This window comes from Bubalus kerabau, chromosome 1, assembly GCF_029407905.1.
Source record: "Bubalus kerabau isolate K-KA32 ecotype Philippines breed swamp buffalo chromosome 1, PCC_UOA_SB_1v2, whole genome shotgun sequence".
Classification (NCBI taxonomy): Eukaryota; Metazoa; Chordata; class Mammalia; order Artiodactyla; family Bovidae; genus Bubalus; species Bubalus kerabau.
Window position 1 is genome coordinate 5680478 of NC_073624.1, and position 19451 is coordinate 5699928.

Below are 19451 nucleotides of genomic sequence, written 5' to 3' on the forward strand. Positions count from 1 at the left end.
GCTTTGGTCCGAGTTATCACACCCACTTGTACATTCAGAAATAAAAGTTTTTGGTTTTTCATCCAAAGACAGTGTTGTGCTGTGTTTTCTTATCCCTCTGGGAATAAACGAACCCTTTTTGTTTTGTGAACCGCTGGAAAATTTGAACAGCATTTATCTGGAAATAAGCAAGGACTCCTAACTAAATTTAAAATTTCCCTAACTAGGGAAGTAAGACTGTATTTTAAGAATTAAGTTAGACCAGATGTGGAATAGCGGACTTTTATAGTACCTTTGTCACGAATGGGAGTAGGGGAACCCCTTGGGAGATTAATGAGTCTTTTAAATTGAAACAGAATTATTTATTTTTTTTTTCTTTTAAGACCAAAACAGAAGGTTGCAGATTCAGAACTAGCTTGTGAACAGGCGCATCAGTACCTTGTCACCAAAGCAAAAACCAGATGGTCAGACTTGTCTAAGGTGAGAAAGCAATTGTTTCCTTAAAAGGGAAGGGCAGCTATTTCAGTGTTCCAAGGTCATTGGGATGATGGAGCTGTTTTGATCCAGTCACTGAGATGGGAAAGCAACTTTTTATACCAATGTAGTGCCTCCTTTGATTCTTAAAATACTTTTTCAAAATAAATTCTCACATTCAAGGTCAATTTTGTCTTTAGAAAAAAAAAAGTGATTTTAGGAGTTACATGGACTGAAATTCCTGGCTTTATCTCAGGTTTGATATGAATTAAAAATTTTTATGAAGCAATGTAAGATGCTATCATATTTCTTTTTACACAGTTATAAAGTGTTAGTCATTCAGTTTTGTCTGACTCTTTGTGACCCCATGGAGTGTAGCCCGCCAGGCTCCTCTGTCCATGGAATTCTCCAGGCAAGAATACTGGAGTGGGTAACCATCCTCTTCTCTAGGAGATCTTCCCAACCCAGGGATTAAACCCGGGTCTCCTGCATTGCAGGTGGATTCTTTACTGTCTGAGCCACCAGGGAAGCCCCCACAGTTATAAACATGCATTTTAAAGAGATATTTCTTCCTTTCCTGCCAAAATTATGAAAAGCACGTTTTCAAGGTGTGCAGTGATGTAAATTGTGATTAGAGTGTCAAGATGGACACACACTCTAACAATGGCAGCTATACCTGCAAGACAGTAGGTCTGAAATGCAAGCCCAGGTCGTCCTGAAGCCTAGACTCTGATGTCACTATTTCTCAATGCAACAAGGACCCAGTAATTTCACTTTTAAAAGTATTTGTAAACTGCATTATAGGAATACTTTCACACTATTCTGAAGAACATCTCCACTTTATTTCACTTGGTCATTTTCTCTCTGTGTTCTCTCTTGGCCTGTGTCCAGTGTGAAGGCCTGCTTTTAGGCACCCAGACCGCCTCTTCCTTGGTCCCCATCCTCATAGCATGGACTCTGCCAGCCCGGGCTAGCAAATCACATGGACTGAGGCTGGACCAGCCTTAGAGGACTCCCCTGGGCCGAGGAGCACAGGGCGTGATCTGGGCTGCACATGGTGGGCACACAGAGCCCATACTCCACAGGGAGAGGGCAGAGCTAACACCATCAGCCACGTGCCCGCCCCATTCCTGCTTCTCTCCCACCTTCAAACTCCCTCAGGCTGGACCAACTCAGGAAAGCAGCCCCTTCTCCCCAGCCTGCCTCTCCTCTTGGCTGCTCTGCCCTCCTTCCCTTATGGAAGCAGCCACCTCTCTGGTCCACTCTCTGCGCTGCTGCCTGTGGGGCCAGGGACTCCCGAGGGCCACCTCCAGGGCCCTTCACCACTTCTTCCAGCCCCGCCTTGACATCATACAGACTGAGTGCCCGGGGGGTGTGCCTGCTCCCTCCTGGCGGAACTCACGGACCAGGGGAAGGGACAGTCAAGGAGCACAGGCAGGTTATTAACAAGGCAGGCGGACGCTGAAAGGAGCAGGCTGCTGGGAGCAGCTGGAGGCTGGGGAGGTCTTTTCTTCCGCCTTGTTCAGTCCACCCTCCCTGAAACGCCTCCACCTCGGTTCCCTGACACCCTGCAGGTCCCCCTGACTCCTGGCCCAGCCTCCCAGCTGGTGGACCTCCTCCCTGTCCTGGCCCTCTCGCTCCACCTTGGTTCCATGGCCTCTCTTAGCTGCCTTCATCGTCGATGCTGGGCAGAGCCCCAAACTACGTGCAGAAGAGCTGTGGGGACCCCAGAGCTCTGGGCTGCTGAACCAGCAGCCCCAGTGTCCCCCCATGGAAACCTCTTCCATCTCTCCTAGAACTGAGCCTGGTGGGAGTGGGGCAGGGAGGGGACACGGAGGATTACGGAGGAAGAAGGATTTCAGGGGCCTGGAAGGGGGTGGGGTGGGGGGAGGAGGCGCTTTCTACAGAACCAAGCTCTGGGGCCCTCACTGGCCCCGCAGGACTCAATGGCCCGGCACATGCGGACCGCCCTGTCCCTCTCTCGGTTTATATTGAGTGCCACACTGAAGGGATTAGTTCTGAAATCTAAACCAGCAGAAAGTAAAGCCCAGAAACAAGATCTGCCGTATTTCCGCCTGACCGCCTGGTAATGGCATGGCGGGTTCTCACGGGCGCTCACATCCGCACTCTTCACCAGGCCCCGCACTCTGCCGCCGGGCCCCAGCATTTAGAGATGGTGAAGGTGTCTCCCTTCTGCTGCGTTTCTGTTGGGAATTCACAAAACAGCACCTGCTAATATCCCAAGGGGTGTATTCTCCAGTAAAACTGCCCTTGAACAAGGGTTCAGGGTTTAGTCATCGTGTGACCTTCATATATAGGGTCATGTGCCCGCCAGGCTCCTCTGTCCATGGGATTCTCCAGGTGGAATACTGGAGTGGACTGCTATGCCCTCCTCCAGGGGACCTCCCCAACCCAGGGATCATACCCGAGTCTCTTACGTCTCTCCTGCATTGGCAGGCGGGTTCTTTACCACCAGCGCCACCTGGGGAGCCACATAAAGTCATGGGGCTCCCCATTCCTGCCATGCACCAGTGGGGGCACGTCCCGCTGGATCCTCAGAAACACAGAGGCGTTGTCTCCTCTGGGGACAGCTTAGTATGCTCATGTCTATTGAAGTATTTTTGGAAAATAAGGTCGTTGGTTTCTTCAGCAAATATTATTATGAGCTGACTATGTTCTGTTAGTGAAGTCGCTCAGTCGTGTCCAACTCTTTGCAACCCCAATGGTCTGTATCCCCCCCAGGGTCCTCTGTCCATGGGATTTTCCAGGCAAGAGTACTGGAGTGGGGTGCCATTTCCTTCTCCAGGGGATCTTCCCAACCCAGATATCGAACCCAGGTCTCCCACATTGTAGACAGACACTTTACCATCTGAGCCACCAGGAAAGTCCTTGTTGCAAGGTACTAAAGATACAATGACCAAAAATAAGATAAAATAAAGACATGTCTGTGCCCCCAGAGACTTGTGGCATAAACACCAACAAAAACTCTAAAGAATGGTACGGATCACAATGGCAATGGTGCACATACAACGGGGTGCCCAAGAAGAGGTCAGTAGTAGAAAGATGAGCAGGTGTTGGACAGGCGTGCGGGGGAGGTGAGAATGCCAAGCCTGAAGCTGAACCGAGGCAGGGGTTCTGCGGGGCTGACCGGCGCGGTGGGGACTGCACGGATGGGGCAGACCTCGGGGCAGACCGGGTGGTTTTCAGTGTGAGGCAGTGGATGGATCACAACCGGCTGCACATACTGTTGCTTTTTAAAAAAATCATGGCAGAGGCTTCCCTGGTGGCTCAGTGGTAAAGAACGTGCCTGCCGACGCAGCAGACGTGGGTTTCATCCCCGATCCAGGAAGGTCCCACCTGCCATGAGGCAGCTAAGCCCGTGAACCGCAGCTGCCGAGCCTGTGCTCCAGAGTCCGGGAACCGCAGCTGGGAGTGCACGTTCACAACTGCGCCAGGCCCTCGTGCCCTGGAGCCCTCACACGGCAACTAGACTGCAGCCCCTGCGCTCAGCAGCTGGAGAAGAGCCTGCGCAGCGGCAAGGACCCATCACAAAATAAATGCGCATATGAATAACATTTATATATTTTGGGATTTCAGTGGTGTGTGCCAGGAGTAAATAAAGTTATTCTCTTTTAATTGTGGTAAAATAGACATAACATAGTTCTGACTGCAGGGCCCCAGGAAGGGCTGGCCCGCTGGAGTGGGCTTCTCGGGGGGGTGGTTGTGGGCCTGGAGCCAGTGTCAGCCCGCTAGTAGGCAGGTCTACTTCCCCACAGCTGGGAACTTAGGTTCCCTGACCAGGGATCGAACCCCGGGCCCCCGCAGTGGAACCGCTGAATCCTAACCACTGGACTACCAGGGAAGTCCAGTAATGCATCTCAATTAGCCAGTAGGCAGCTCCCTCCTCCCTGTTCTCTTATTCGAGTTTTTTAATCAGTTTGTCAAATTCTACAAAGGAAAAAAAAAAAAAACGATTGGGATGTTTGGCAAGAAATGACATCTTTACTACATGGGGCCTTCCAATTAATGAACACAGTGTAGTTCCATTTATTTTGATCTTTTAAAATGTTTTTCAAAACAGTTTTAGACTTTCCTGTGTAAAAACCGTACAATCATTTATAAGATTTGTTCCTCAGACTTTCTATTTTTGGTGCTGTTGTAAATGAAATGTTTTTAAAGTTCATTTTCCACGCCTGATATATTAAAATGTGAATGATTTTGCCTATTGATATAGAATCCCGGGGCTTCCCTGGTGGCTCAGATGGTAAAGAATCCACCTGCAATGTGGGAGACCTGGGTTCGATCCCTGGGTTGGGAAGATCCCCTGGAGAAGGGAACAGCTACCCATTCCAGTGTTCTGGCCTGGAGAACTCCATGGACAGAGGAGCCTGGCGGGCTGCAGTCATTTGGGTTGCAGAGAGTCAGACACGACTGAGCAACTTTCACTTTCACTTTTCATAGAATCCAGATTTATTGCCACTGTATCTTATTATAACACTTTATCCGTGAATTCTTCGTATACCCTATATACAGCCATGTCATTTGTGAATAATGACAATTACATTTCTTCCTGCCCTGTTGTTATGCCTTTTACCAGTTTTAACTTGCTTAACTACACTGACTCGCACCTCCAGTACAAGGCTAAATACAGAGCAACAGAGATATTCTTGTCTGATTCTTAGTCGTCCAGAAAACGTTTCATGGTTTCGCCATGAAGTATGATGCTTGCAGAGGACTTGGGAAGTGAACCCATTGTGTCTTCCACGCAGTGTGTTGGAAGGAGGAGGAATGAACTATTGTTTAGAAACAGTTTAAGACAATGTTCAACACCCTGTGTTACCTGCTCTCCTAGTCTGTGGCCCTTTAAATGCCTGACACATCCCCAGAGACCTTTTGCACCCCTTGGGGTGTTAAAATGGTACCATGTCGCCTCATCGTAACAACTATGGAGTCTCATGTCCCTTGTTTCCCCTCTGACGCTGGGGGCCAAGTTCTCTGAAAAGTGGAGACGATAACCTCGAGCAGTGGGGCCACACCTCACCTCCCGGGCTCTGGTTGGCCCTTAATGCTAACAGTGTTTGAACCCAAATTGTTGCTCAGGAAAAAAAACCCCAGCCACACGCTCAAGACCACTCATTACCAGGAAACAAGCCCGTTCTAGGATGTAACACTGGACGTTTTGCTCCGTTGTCTTATTGAACAGAGTGAGGACTTTATTTGGAACATATGCAAAGGAGTAATTAGGGACTTCCCTGGTTGTCCAGGGGTTAAGATTCACCTTCCAACGCAGGGGGCATGGGTTCCATTCGTGGTGAGGAGGCTAAGATTCCACCTGCCTTGTGGCCAAAAAACCAAAACATAAAACAGAAACAATATTGTAACAAATTCAATAAAAGACTTTAAAAATGGTCCCCATCCAAAAAAAAAAAAAAAATCTTAAAAAAAAAAGTCAACAGGAGGCGACGTGCGTAAGGGGAAGTCTTAGACTGTCCCAGATACTCTCTGAGCGCATTTTACATGTTACTAAATGCTGTCTTTTAATATTGTAGAATTTTATAGAAACCAACAGCGAGGGCAACGGTATCCTTCGACGACGGGACATGAAGAACGCGCTGTATGGCTTTGACATCCCCCTCACGCCGAGAGAGTTTGAAAAGCTCTGGATGAGGTGAGTGGCATCTGAAGACTGTCTCTTCCTTCCTGACTGCCAAATTCAGCACCGGGCTTTCATCACAACTCGGGGGTCAGGCAGGGCCAGGAATATTTTCCTGTGGTTGTATCTGCCCTGTTCAACCCTGAAAGCAGCCTTGGCCAACAGGCCGGCCTTTCAGAGCACAGGAACCAGGTCAACACTTGTCACCAACATTGGACATGAGGGTTTTGAGTTTCTCAGGAACCACGCATTCGAGTGCATCCTTTCACTGTTTCTGAGAATGAAGTCACTCCCCAAAGACTTCTCTCTAACACAGCTAGCTCTGCGGACAGATCTGCAGTGGGTTAAGGGGAACGCAGTCTCTCCATTGCCTGGAGACGGAAATCGATGCTACACAAGTGTTTTTTAGGTTAGTAATTTGTTGGAAGAAAATAACCAAACTTTTGGCAACTTGGAATAGTTTCCTGAGGGTGTCTTAAACTGAAACCAGGAGCTAGTATTGGCTACATTTTTCAAAATGTACTTTAAGCTATTTCTGAACCAGGCCCCCCATCACAACGTTCCCTGGGTAGGTGTCTAAATTTCGAGGTGCACTCACCACGCGGTCCATTTCTGAGTTCCAGATCCATCTCTGAATTGCTTCCTCCTTCATTATGTGTTAGTCGCCGCTGGCATCCCCCAGGGTCGTACCCCAATATTGCAGGTCCTCTCGGGGGCCAGCTCAATGGAGCAGTTCATGCAGTTTTTTTTTTTTTCAGCATTTCATCTGTTTAAAGTGGAAAGCTATAATGTTGGCCGAGTTTAGAATTAGGTGGGCTGTTTTGTGTCTAATTTAGAAAAGCATCGTGAAGTTCTTACAAAACCCTTATTCTTCTTCTAGATCAGTTCCAATCCAGGGTAAGTTTGGTCTCCTTGCCCGTTTTCCCTTTTAACAGACTGAGTGAGTGGGTCCACCTGAGGACTCAAAGGACGGGGTCGCAGCGGGCAGGCGCATGGAGCTCTCACCACATAGACATTTGGGATGATGCGGCATGACTGTGTCATTCTGACATTTAGGGAGCTGTTGGCGAGCACGAACATCCCCCCTACAACACCGGGGTGAGCGTCGCCTGTTATAAGTGCCAGAGGACGGACAGGTCCAGCAGACAGGGAGCTGAAGCGGGGTGCTGTGGGCGTGGAGGAGTGATGCTGAAATGGTTCCTAGGGTCTAGATGGGGCAGGTGGATGGGCGAGGGGCTCTCCAAGCGGTCCCTGGGCTCCAGGCTGAGGAGGGAAAGGCAAGGCTGATCACCCGGCGCTGTCCTCGCTTCCGGGCAATGCTAATGGGACGTCTGGGACAACATAGGCTGAGTGGCTGCGATGTGGGTCAAGTCTCGCTTCAGGAAGATGAGTCAGGAGCCCGTTCAGAGGAGAGATTGATGGGGGGTGTGGGGCATAAGGGGACGGCTGTCTCCATCAGGGAGGAGTGGGATGAGCCCCCAGGCTGGGTGCCAGCCTTAGGGATGAGGGGTATGAGAGTCAGGTGTCCCTGGGGGTTCCCTGTGGAAGGAGGGCACGCCTAGCCCTCTTCCTGATGGGAGACAGAGCAGGCTTCCCTGTTCGTGGGAGGGAGACTCTCACCATTACTTTTCGCTAAAGTTTATTTATCCGTGTATCACCACTATTCTATAAATACACAATGTCTACCCTGTGCTGCAAACTGAGATGAGGACTTCGTCTACCTTTGTGTAGCCGACTGTTCGCTGTGGATGGTGAGTGGCTGAGACCTCTGCAGCCACATGGTCATGACCCCTGCCTCCACCCCTTCACAGAGGTGTGGCCCCTGTCAAGTTACTTAACCTCTGTGCCTTGCTGTGTTCTGCTAAGTTAACTCCACTGCTCAGGGTCAGGGTCAGGGTCAGCTGCAATAACAAACAAGGCCGACATCCCAGGGGCTTGCCCTGGTAAGGATGTCACAATTTAATGTGGGTGGTGGGGAGCTCTGCCCACAATCATTTGGGGACCAGGAGCCCGCCCCCCATCCCCTGATCTTACGTGTCTGCCAGCAGAGAAGGGGAACGAGCACAGAGGACCGTCTGGTCAGCTTTGTAAGGTCCAAGCCTGGAAACGTGACTGTCACTTTGCCCAAACTCTGGACCAGAATCCCTGCATGTGGCTGCACCCCGGCCAGGGAGGCTGGGAGAAACAGTCTGGATGTGTGCCTAGGGAAAGAGGAGCAAAGTTGGGGAGTCCACGATGGTGTCTCCACATGCAGAGTCACCTCCAGGGTAGGTGGGAAGAGGGGCGATGGAGACAGAGGGGGCCCCAGGAGCGTGTCCACAGTGTCCCGGCAGGACCTCAGAAGCTGCCCTCATATTTACAGCCGAGCGGGGCCTAAGGGAGAGACTGATTACAGAGATGTCAGATGGACCAGAAGTCTGAAAGGGACTGTGGAATTACATAGAGGCCAGGAGGCTGCTGTCCGCCTCCCAGGGCTGGAAGAGCAAGGAGGGGTTACCCAGAGACAAGGGATTGCTCCCCACCAGGGACTGGAGGGCAAAGGGAGACAGGGTATTTCTTGGAGACCAGGAAGTGGCCTCCACCCCTGATGCCTCTCGGAACCTGCTGGAATCTCATTCGCTGGGCTGACCAGGAGCCCCTGGGAACAGCCCGGCCCTGCCCTCTCCTCACCTCCAATGGACACAGCTCCCCTGGAGCCGCGGGGGTAGCTGGGAAGACAGGCAGGACAAACGTGGGGTTGAGAGCCACCAGGTGAATGTCCAGCCAAGTGGCAAAGGGGGTGTCACATCCCATGACTGCGGGGTCATCTGGGGGGACCCACACATCAGCTGAACCACATCGTGAAGGGAAGGACAAGGTGGGGACTCTGTCCTGAAGGCCAAGTGTTTAGTAGGGACAGATTGAGGCAGGTTTCCATAGTCTAGAAAGATCACTCTGGCCACAGGGAGGAGGATGAGTTGCCAGAGAGGCGAGGGAGGCACGGAGGTGAACTGGGGGCTGTCTTGGGGTTCTAAGTGAGAGGATGGGTAAACGTCCCTGGGGGTGGGCCTGGAGGACCGGGGAGGAAGTGATAGGTGTGACAGAGTTAGGAGGTGACAGTCAGCCTTTAGCAGCCTAAAAAGGGGCTTCCCTGGTGGCTCAGCAGTAGAGAATCCAAGGCAGGAGAGTACAGTTTGATCCCTGGGTTGGGAAGATCCCCTGGAGAAAGAAATGGCAACCCATTCCAGTATTCTTGCCTGGAGGGCTGTAGTCCATGGGATCACAAAGAGTCGGACACGGCTTAGTGACCAAACAGCAGCAGCGGCTGGAGAGAGAGGCTGAGCGATGAGATAAGACGCTCCTGGGGCTGTCTGATGAGCTTGGGCAGAAATCAGGAGGCCCCCCTGAGGCGGCCGAGTAGCCCACAGCTGAGGGCTGTGCTCTGAGCGGGGCTGTGCCTTGTCCCCTGGAGCCCAGGGTGAGCTGTGTGACCTTGGGCCAGTGGCTCACCTTCTCTGAGCTTCAGTCAGCTATCCCATGGCATGGCTGTGTGACCAAACAGTATAATGAGGCAAAGATAAGCATAGAAATAGCAAAAAGATCATACAGATTTGAAATTACTTTCTGATAGCAATATTAACGCACACTCATTTTAGAAGACTCGGAAAATCCAGAAAAGCATCAGTCAGTCAGTTCAGTTGCTCCGTAGTGTCGGACTCTTTGCGACCCCTTGGACTGCAGCACGCCAGGCTTCCCTGTCCATCACCAACTCCCAGAGCTTACTCAAACTCATGTCCATCGAGTTGGTGATGCCATCTAACCATCTCATCCTCTGTCATCCCCTTCTCCTGCCTTCAATCTTTCCCAACATCAGGGTCTTTTTCAGTGGGTTGGTTCTTGGCATCAGGTGGCCAAAGTATTGGAGTTTCAGCTTCAGCATCAGTCCTTCCAATGAATTTGAATATTCAGGACTGATTTCCTTTAGGGTGGACCGTTTGGATCTCCTTGCAGTCCAGGGGACTCTCACGAGTCTTCTCCAGCACCACAATTCAAAAGATCAATTCTTCGGCACTCAGCTTTCTTTATGGCCCAACTCTCATGACTCTCATGACTACTGGAAAAACCATAGCCTTGACTAGATAGACCTTTGTTGAGAAAGTAATGTCTCTGCTTTTTAATATGCTGTCTATGTTGATCATAGCTTTTCTTCCAAGGAGCAAGCATCTTTGAATTTCAAAAAAGCCTAAGGAAGAGGAAAAGACAGCAACAAGAAAGCAGCTATGCCCCACTCAGCAGACATGACAAACTCGGTGGTGTGGTTTCTCATCCATTTTCTAGGCATTTCTGTGACCTCGGTTAACCATACTCACCCTCCCCCCTCCCCCTTCCACTGGCCTGCTCCTCTCCACCATTCAGTGTTTGCCGACACAACTCACCCTGGTTTCCTCCCTCCACATCCCCACCTGCCTGCTGCACAAAGCAGGAGGTGTGGCCTGGCAAGGGGGCGGCCAGCGCTGGGCTGCCCAGGGTCCCCCCACCACTGAGTCTCCTGCAGCTGCTCATACAAGGGAGGGGCATTCTTCCACCATGAGTGACAAGGCGGGAGCAGCTGGGGCCAATGTGACACACTCTGCCAGCTCCTGGAGTCTACTGGTGAGAATAAGAAAGCCCACCGCCAAAACTGGGTAGCTGGAAGTGATCAGGACAATAACATTCTTTCGAAAACACAGAATTAGAAAACATGGAGAATATAGACAAAATAATTATCATCACCCGTCGCTCACTCAGCACTTAAACAAAGCACCTGCACTCTCTTAGAGCTTTGAGGCATCCGGAGGTCTCATTTACACTGTGGAAGTAAATTAATGCATTAACCCCCAGATCTCAGTGACTTGGCACATGGATGTTTTGGTTCTTATTCACCCGAAGTCTAGCATGTCTAGCAGCTCTTCTGGACACTTCTCTTCCAACTGGTGATTCGGGATCTGGCTTCCAGAGGTGGCTTCATTCCTCAGCAGGGTCCTCGGGGGTCTGCAGAGTGCAGCAGGTCAGCACAGAGTGACTCACCTCTGCCCCCAGCCCATAGCCCAGGGACGGGTGGGCTGTGGCCCCCGCTGACCTCTTGGGGCGGACCGAGTGGGGCAGGTGCGTGTTAAGTGAGCCTGGCTCACCCAGGGTTAAAGATACACAGCCCTCAAACCTGGAGGAGGCCCTTGTGAAAGGAAACCTCCTAAGTGAAGCCGGTAGAATCTTTCAGCCCAAGATTTCGGGAGCAACACGTTTGGTTTCAGAGAGACGGCTGAGAATAAATTACAGGATGAATGTGCATTCACTCATTCCTTCATCTGAGCTGATCGTTAAGCAGGAATTTCCTGAAACTTTCAAAATTGCAGGCCCAGTGCCAGATTCGGGGGCTTCAGAGATGAAGGCAGCCCCTTGCCCACAACTCAGCCAGGAAGACAGCATCTGCATGCCAGGAGGGAGAAGCCGGGCAGCCTGGGCTGTGGGTGTTCCAGGAGGGACCCTCGGCGGTGCAATGCCTGACCCTAACACCCAAATAAGCAGTCATTAGCCAGAGCGGGGAGAGGGCATCCCAGCTAGCGGAGAGGCCCAGAGTTGGGGGGCAGGAGTGGGAGGCCCCCAGAAGGGGGAGGCTGCTGCCTGTGTCAGCAGAGCCCGAGGGGACAGGGAGCCCCAGGAACAGGGCTCTGAGGAACATGCACTTCTGGGGTGCTCAGTGTTCCAAGCCCCTCCTGTAGCCTAGCTTCCTTGGGTAGATTTCTGCTATTTTGGACCTAAAACCAACTTTGCCAAGAAACTACAAAGCCGTTGTGTTATAAAAACACACAGACGACTCAAGCAGGACAGCCAGCAGCCTGGGAAATTTGAGTATAGATGCCTGTCGTGTACAACCAGCTGGTCACGCAGACCTGGTAGAATGTTCTGGAGATGATGCCCAGTTTATGTACATTTCTTGTTTGGGTAGATGCACTGTACGTTAGCATTCCAATATGAAAAGCGAGGACTATCACAGAAACCCTGTGTCCTGTGCGTCGGCTCACATGAGCACGTGTGACTACCTGAAGCTTTGGGTTGTCTCCCTAGGCTTGGCCAAGAGAACCCACCAGGCGCTGTGCTGGACCGGAGAGCCCCGGGGTGGGAAAGGATTTGGAAAGGCTGAAGGAACAGTTCAGGAAAGGAAGGACTGGGACTTCCCTGGTGGTCCAGGGGTTAAGACCCTGCCTTCCAATACAGGGAGTGCAGTTCCATCCCTGATGGGGGAACTAAGATCCCACATGCCACAGAGTGTGGCCAAAAAATTAAAATAAATAAATAAAACTTGTTTAAAAAGAAAGGAAAAAAAAGAGAAGGTTGAGTGGGATGTGCTGATGGTAGGAGTCGAGTTAGAAGAGCTGGACACGAAGGGGGGCTCAACTTGGCGAGGACTAACCCGGCAGGCCCCTCGCCCCTGACGAAGGGTGTTCTAGTAGCTGACATCCTCTGGAACCAGGAACACTGGGCAGTCCTGGAAGGAGTGGGTCTCCCTTCTCTGGTGTGGCTGCATCCAAGGCCAGACAGTCACTTACTGAGGTGCATAAGGGCCAGACTGTGGCCCTGGGTGGGGCTGAGGCAGATGGTATCCGGTCTGTGGCTCCCCCCGGCCTGGGTGAATGTGCCCACTGGGCACCAACCCTCAGGGAGCTGGACACTTTGTGCTCTGCAGGGCAGCTCTCTGAGCAGGCACGCTGCCCTCCCCACGGATGTTCCCCAAAAGGACCCACACGTCCAAGCTGCCCAAGGACTACATCTCCCTCTGCTGCCAGCCTGGGTCGTCAGTGGGGCTCGCACCAGACGCTCTGAATCTGGGGTCAGTGGTGTTGGAAGGTTCTTCTGTCATTTATGTAAGAATCAAGCAGTAAACTGAGCACAAAAGAGTAAGACTTTCTCAGCCCAGCGATCGATGCGAATGTATTCACACCGTGTGTACAACCGAACGGCTGTGTGTGCAATAGACAGGCAGTAATCTGATTATGTCATAAATTAGTGGCCATTGCCACATGCAAATGTGGGTTTTTATGGGCCCTCTGTTTTATATGCATGTTTTTCCTGGTGCATCTGTTGCCGAACCATTTTAAAATTCAACCTTTATAATCAAGTTGATTTTTTTTTTAATGTGACACAAAGGATTATATAATGAAGGGTGAGGTTATGTAAGCTGAATTAACTCTCTTATTATTCACATGCATAACAATATTTTAGTTGCAGTTGTGCAATCTGGTCTTCTGTTCCTTGGAGATGCGGAGAGAATGTGTATGATCTTTATCAATGAAGTAATTAAGAAGTGTCTTTTCATTCAGTCCAAGTGTCATGATTTAGAGTCTGTGGCTGGGAATCCCACGAGTGTCCCCCACGGGGATGGCAGGCCTTCCTTAGGGACATGCACGCTTCACGTTCGCTCGCTCAGTGACCAGGTATTGATAAGGAAGCCTTTGCAGGGTGGGTTGCTGGGAGCTGTGAGTTTGCCCATCAAGATAAAACAAGGCACGTTCCTCCTCAGGAAGCTTTCCATCAAGCCGGGAGGGGAGACACGACTGGAGCTGGGGAGGTGGAGCCAGAGCGTGCTTGAGCCTTTGGGTGGCCCTGGTCCCGGTTCTCCATGCACATCGGCCCCCGGTCCTCATCACGGCCTGGAGGGACCCAAGAGAGGTGGAGATGCAGTCCTTTGACCTTAGGATCAGAGAAAGAGAGGTTCCAGATGGGGCCCTGCTGGCTGGGGCTTTCTTGTCGGGCAGGTCGTCTGTGCACCTTCTCTCAGGAGCCCTCCCCTGGGGTGGTAGCCCTCGGGGAGCTTTCTTCCAGGGGTGTCTTTCTAGAGAGTCACAGCTGCATCTGGTGGCACGAGGCTGGCAGAGATGTGGTGCAGCTCAGGGCAGGGCCACGGCCCAGGGGTCGCCCTCAGAGCTTGAGAAATGGCAGCCCCTCCCCCTCCCAGGTGCCCTGATGGAGACCTAGACGCCCCCTTCGCAGCTGCCTCATCACCAGCAGTAGGGGGAGCCGTTTGCTAGCGGCACCAGCCCTTCCCGCCACCTGGAGTAGAAAGCCAGGTACAGTGGTGTGGCTTCCTGGGGGCGCTAGTGGTAAAGATCCGCCTGTCAATGCAAGAGATGCGTATTCAATCCCTGGGTCAGGAAGATCTTCTGGAGTAAGAAATGGCAACCCACTCCAGTGTTCCTGCCTGGGAAATCCCATGGACAGAGGAGCCTCCTGGGCTGCAGTCCATGGAGTCTCAAGGAGTCTGACACGACTGAGTGACTAAACATGCACATACAAGCCCCAGGACTCAGAGCCCCCACGGGCCTCCTCTGGTGGGTGGGTCACTTCATTCTATTTTAGAAAACTCATTGAATAAATGTAGAATGGTATTTTGGGAGGGTTACAAGCCCTAAGGCTGTACTAATAACAGATGCCACTATGCCAAAGCCTTTGATTGTGTGGATTACAACACACTGTGGAAAATTCTTAAAGAAATGGGAAAACCAGACCACCTGACCTGCCTCCTGAGAAATCTGTATGCAGGTCAAGAAGCAACAGTTAGAACGGGACATGGAACAACAGACTGGTTCCAAATCGGGAAAGGAGTACGTCAAGGCTGTGTATTGTCACCCTGCTTATTTGACTTATATGCAGAGTACATCATGAGAAACGCTGGGCTGGATGAAGCACAAGCTGGAATCAAGATTGTTGGGAGAAATATCAATAACCTCAGATATGCAGATGACACCACCCTTATGGCAGAAAGTGAAGAGGAACTAAAAAGCCTCTTGATGAAAGTGAAAGAGGAGAGTGAAAAAGTTGGCTTAAAGCTCAACATTCAGAAAACTAAGATCATGGCATCTGGTCCCATCACTTCATGGCAAATAGATGGGGAAACAGTGGAAACAGTGATAGACTTTATTTTCTTAGGCTCCAAAATCACTGCAGATGGTGACTGCACTGTGAAATTTAAAGACGCTCGCTCCTGGGAAGAAAAGCTATGACCAACCTAGACAGCATATTCAAAAGCAGAGACGTTACTTTGCTAACAAAGGTCCGTCTAGTCAAAGCTATGGTTTTCCCAGTAGCCATGTACGGATGTGAGAGTTGGACCATAAAGAGAGCTGAGCACTGAGGAACTGCTGCTTTTGAACTGTGGTGTTGGAGAAGACTCTTGAGAGTCCCTTGGACTGCAAGGAGATCCAACCAGTCCATCCTAAAGGAAATCAGTCCTGAATAGTCATTGGAAGGACTGATGCTGAGGCTGAAGCTCCAATACTTTGGCCACCTGATGGGAAGAACTGACTTCTTGGAAAAGACCCTGATGCTGGGAAAGATTGAAGGGAGGAGTAGAGAATGAGATGGTTGGATGGCATCACTGATTCGATGGGCATGAGTTTGAGCAAGTTCCGGGAATTGGTGATGGACAGGGAGGCCTGGCATGTTGCAGTCCATGGGGTCGCAAAGAGTCAGACACGACTGAGCGACTGAACTGAGAAAGGTCTGGAAGTTTCTCCCAAATCCTCAGTAGCAGTGCCAGCAGTCAGGCACTGATCTCTGCCTGCAGGTGTGAGAACCCCCCACCCCCATGCTCATAGGAGCAGGCAAGGAACCCAAGAGCAGACGGTGGGGAGGTGGTGATGGGAGGACCTCGCTGGGTTCAGACCTCACCTCCCTCCCTGCCTCTTAGTCACAGGAGGGAACACTCCTCACCTTCTGGGACAGAGTACCTGATGAAAACAGGCCTGGGTGCTGGGAAGGAGGTGGAAGTGGGGTCTGCAGGCCTGCGGGTGAGAGAAGGGAGTGGACGGGGGCCTTGGGCTAGCAGCCACCTTGGGGGCTTCTCACCCCGCATTGTCCACCCACCGCCGCTCCCCTGGAGAGACGAGAAAGTCAGGTAAATAAATCCATTTTCCTTGTCATCACTCAGTTGAAAGGGTCACAGAGGACCCAGGGAGCACGCGATTCTGCAATCCTACTGTGTTGGGTGGGCTGCGCGCAGAGAGGCGCCCTGCCTCCCACAGGAGAGCAGGCCACATTGACAAAGCCCTGAACAGCAGCCGGCTGGAGCGTTGCGCCCCAGACATCATGTAAATATTTGGTCCTCAAAACACAGAGTTCATCTGGGGAAAAAAACCACCTTGACAAAATGCTGTTTTTACCAGTTAGAGAAGAGGACCAAGATCTGTAAGAATAAATGCTTTTCTTTTCTTTAAAGAAAATTGAAAACTTGCCTTAAAACTTTTTATTGAAATAATTCTTTCTATTCTATTTGACTAATGTTGGGGAGATAAAAACCCTCCATTATGCTTTTTTCTTAAAAAAATGAATTATAATTCAGAAAAATCCCAATAATAGAAAATGGCATAAAAGGTACGCAGCGTAATTCTTATCTTGTTTTCCTTCCTCGCCTCTCGCGTTGGTTGTGTGTAATTGGCATCTCTTCAAAGAGGAAATGGGGAACTGGAATCAAGGGGCGTTCATTTATTTGAGTATTAAGACTGAATATGGGTTTTTTTGTTGTTGGATTTTTCTTCTGAACCTTAGCATAGTTCTTCTTTGGTGGAGGTGCTCAATAAAAGACCTTTGAATGAGTGGAAGGGTTCCTTTTAATTTTCCGTGGTCACAGTCATGTCTCTGCCAAAAGCTGGTGGGTGAATCCGGCTGCTCTCAGGGGGTGAACCAAGACCACCTCGTATGAGGTGATCCTCCTGTTGACTGGAGCAGTGGGTTTCAATGGAATATTGATGAGCATATGGATGGCCTGGGGATCTTGTTAAAAACAGATTCAGATCAGGCCTGGGTGAGCCCTGGGCTCCAGCACATCTGATTCCCTCAGGGAGGCCAGTAATGCAGGAACCTAGGGTGTGAGGAACCAGGCAGATGGAGTGTAGACGGGGTTAAAGCCCTGAGCATGCCCCCTCGGCGGCCACAGCTGAGAGTTTTGTGTTTGTCTTTAAAGGTACGACAGTGAGGGAAGAGGGCACATCACTTACCAAGAATTTTTGCAGAAACTGGGGATTAACTACTCAGCAGATATTCACCGGCCCTACGCAGAGGAGTACTTTAACTTCATGGGTCATTTCACGAAGCCTCAGCAGGTGCGAGAAGAGCTGAAGGAGCTGCAGCAGAGCACAGAGAAGGCCATGCCAGCCAGGTGAGTCGGTGAGCACCTCGCCGGGGCCGGTGTCTGTTCTACACTGAGCCTGGCTGTTCTGAGGCTGTGCCCCCTGGTGCTGGCAGCGCTGCCGTGAAATTATCACACTCGTTCACTGTAGATTCTAGTGCGTGTGCGTGCTCAGCTGTGTCCTGCTCTTTTGTGGCCCCATGGACGGTAGGCCACCAGGCTCCTCCGTCCATGGAATTTCCCAGGCAAGAATACTGCAGTGGGTTGCCATTTCCTTCTCAGGGGATCTTCCAGACCCAAGGATGGAACCAGCGTCTCCTGTACTGGCAGACAAATTCTTTACCACTGAGCCACCTACAAAGCCCCTGTAGATTCTAGAAACTGGTGTAAAGTCACAGAGCCATGGAAACAGTGACAGACTTTATTTTCTTGGGCTCTAAAATCACTTTGGACAGTGACTGCAGCCAGGAAATCAAAAGATGCTTGCTCCTTGAAAGAAAAGCTATGACAAACCTAGACAGTGTATTAAAAAGCAGATATCGCTTTGCCAACAAATGTCTGTATAGTCAAAGCTATGGTGTTTCCAGTAGTCGTGTATGGATGTAAGAATTGGACCCTAAAGAAGACTGAGCACTGAAGAATTGATGCTTTTGAACTGTGGTGCTGGACAAGACTATTGGACCAGTCCCTTGGACTACAAGGAGATCAAACTAGTCAATTCTAAAAGCAATCAATCCTGAACATTCATTGGATGAATGATGCTGAAGTTGAAGCTCAAATACTTTGGCCACTTGATTCAAAGAGCCAACTCATTGGAAAAGACCCTGAATGCTGGGAAAGACTGAAGGCAGAAGAAAAAGGGATGACCGAGAATAAGATGGTTGGATGGCATCACTGACTCAATGGACACAAGCCTGAGCAAACTCCAGGAGATGGTGAAGGACAGGGAAGCCTGGTGTGCTTCAGTCCATGGGATCACAAAGAGTCGAACACGACTTGGCAACTGAACAAGAACAACAAAACAGAGCCACGATGGAGTTAAAGAGCTAAAATCCTACCCAGCCCTACCCAGTCACACTCTCAAGTCATTCATATTTTATAGGTCACCCTTGGGCTCCAAAATCACTGCAGATGGTGACTGCAGCCATGAAATTAAAAGACGCTTACTCCTTGGAAGGAAAGTTATGACCAACCTAGACAGCATATTAAAGAGCAGAGACATTACTTTGCCAACAAAGGTCTGTCTAGTCAAGGCTATGGTTTTTCCAGTGGTCATGTATGGATGTGAGAATTGGGCTATAAAGAAAGCTGAGCGCCAAAGAATTGATGCTTTCGAACTGTGCTGTTGGAGAAGACTCTTGAGAGTCCCTTGGATTGCAAGAAGATCCAACCAGTCCATCCTAAAGGAGATCAGTGCTGGGTGTTCATTGGAAGGACTGATGTTGAGGCTGAAACTCCAATACTTTGGCCACCTGATGCAAAGAGCTGACTCATTGGAAAAGACCCTGATGCTGGGAAAGATTGAGGGCAGGAGGAGAAGGGGACAACAGAGGATGAGATGGTTGGATGGCATCATCGACTCGATGGACATGGGTTTGGGTGGACTCCGGGAGTTGGTGATGGACAGGGAGGCCTGGCGTGCTGCGGTTCATGAGGTTGCAAAGAGTTAAGCGACTGAACTGAACTTGAGAACTGAAGCTTTTAGGTCTGTACTAACATACACACCTGGCCCCTCCCCTGGGCAACTAGAATGCAGGTTCCAGGAGGATACGCCTGTCTCTCCTTGGTTTAGAACAGTGCTCGACACCTAGCAGGCACTCCGTGAGGATTTGTCCAGTGAGTGCATGAAAGGACACATTCTTAAACTCAGCAGTTCAACCTTGGAGGATTTGTCACACAGAAATAATTCAGAGGAGTTCAGCAGGTACAAGGTATGACTTGCAGTGTGTCTTCAACAGCAGCAACAAAGTAGACACCTGTCCATCCCAGATGAATACCCTGGCTTGTAGAGAACACGGCTCCAAGGAATATGAGGTGGTGTGTGCCAGTTATAGTCACCACCATGGAGCCTGTGGGAGTGTTTGTGATGGAAGACTGGTGGGCAATGAAATTTTAAACAGTCTGTGTGCCTTGATGGTAACCACACCAAACATACGTGCCTGCCCACGAGGACCAGAAGATGCTGTGCAGAAGGCATCATGTTGT

The 19451-nt window shown here is 50.5% G+C and overlaps 1 protein-coding gene across 1 annotated transcript in view; it reads left to right on the forward strand.

Moving 5' to 3' along the window:
- EFCAB6 (EF-hand calcium binding domain 6) overlaps positions 1-19451 on the forward strand; it is a 258271-nt gene that overhangs the window by 183544 nt on the left and 55276 nt on the right. Inside the window, exons 21-23 of the mRNA XM_055565985.1 lie at positions 363-459; positions 6003-6121; positions 17082-17276. Of these exons, the coding sequence (XP_055421960.1) occupies positions 363-459; positions 6003-6121; positions 17082-17276 (411 nt within the window). The remainder of the gene's footprint in view (positions 1-362; positions 460-6002; positions 6122-17081; positions 17277-19451) is intronic.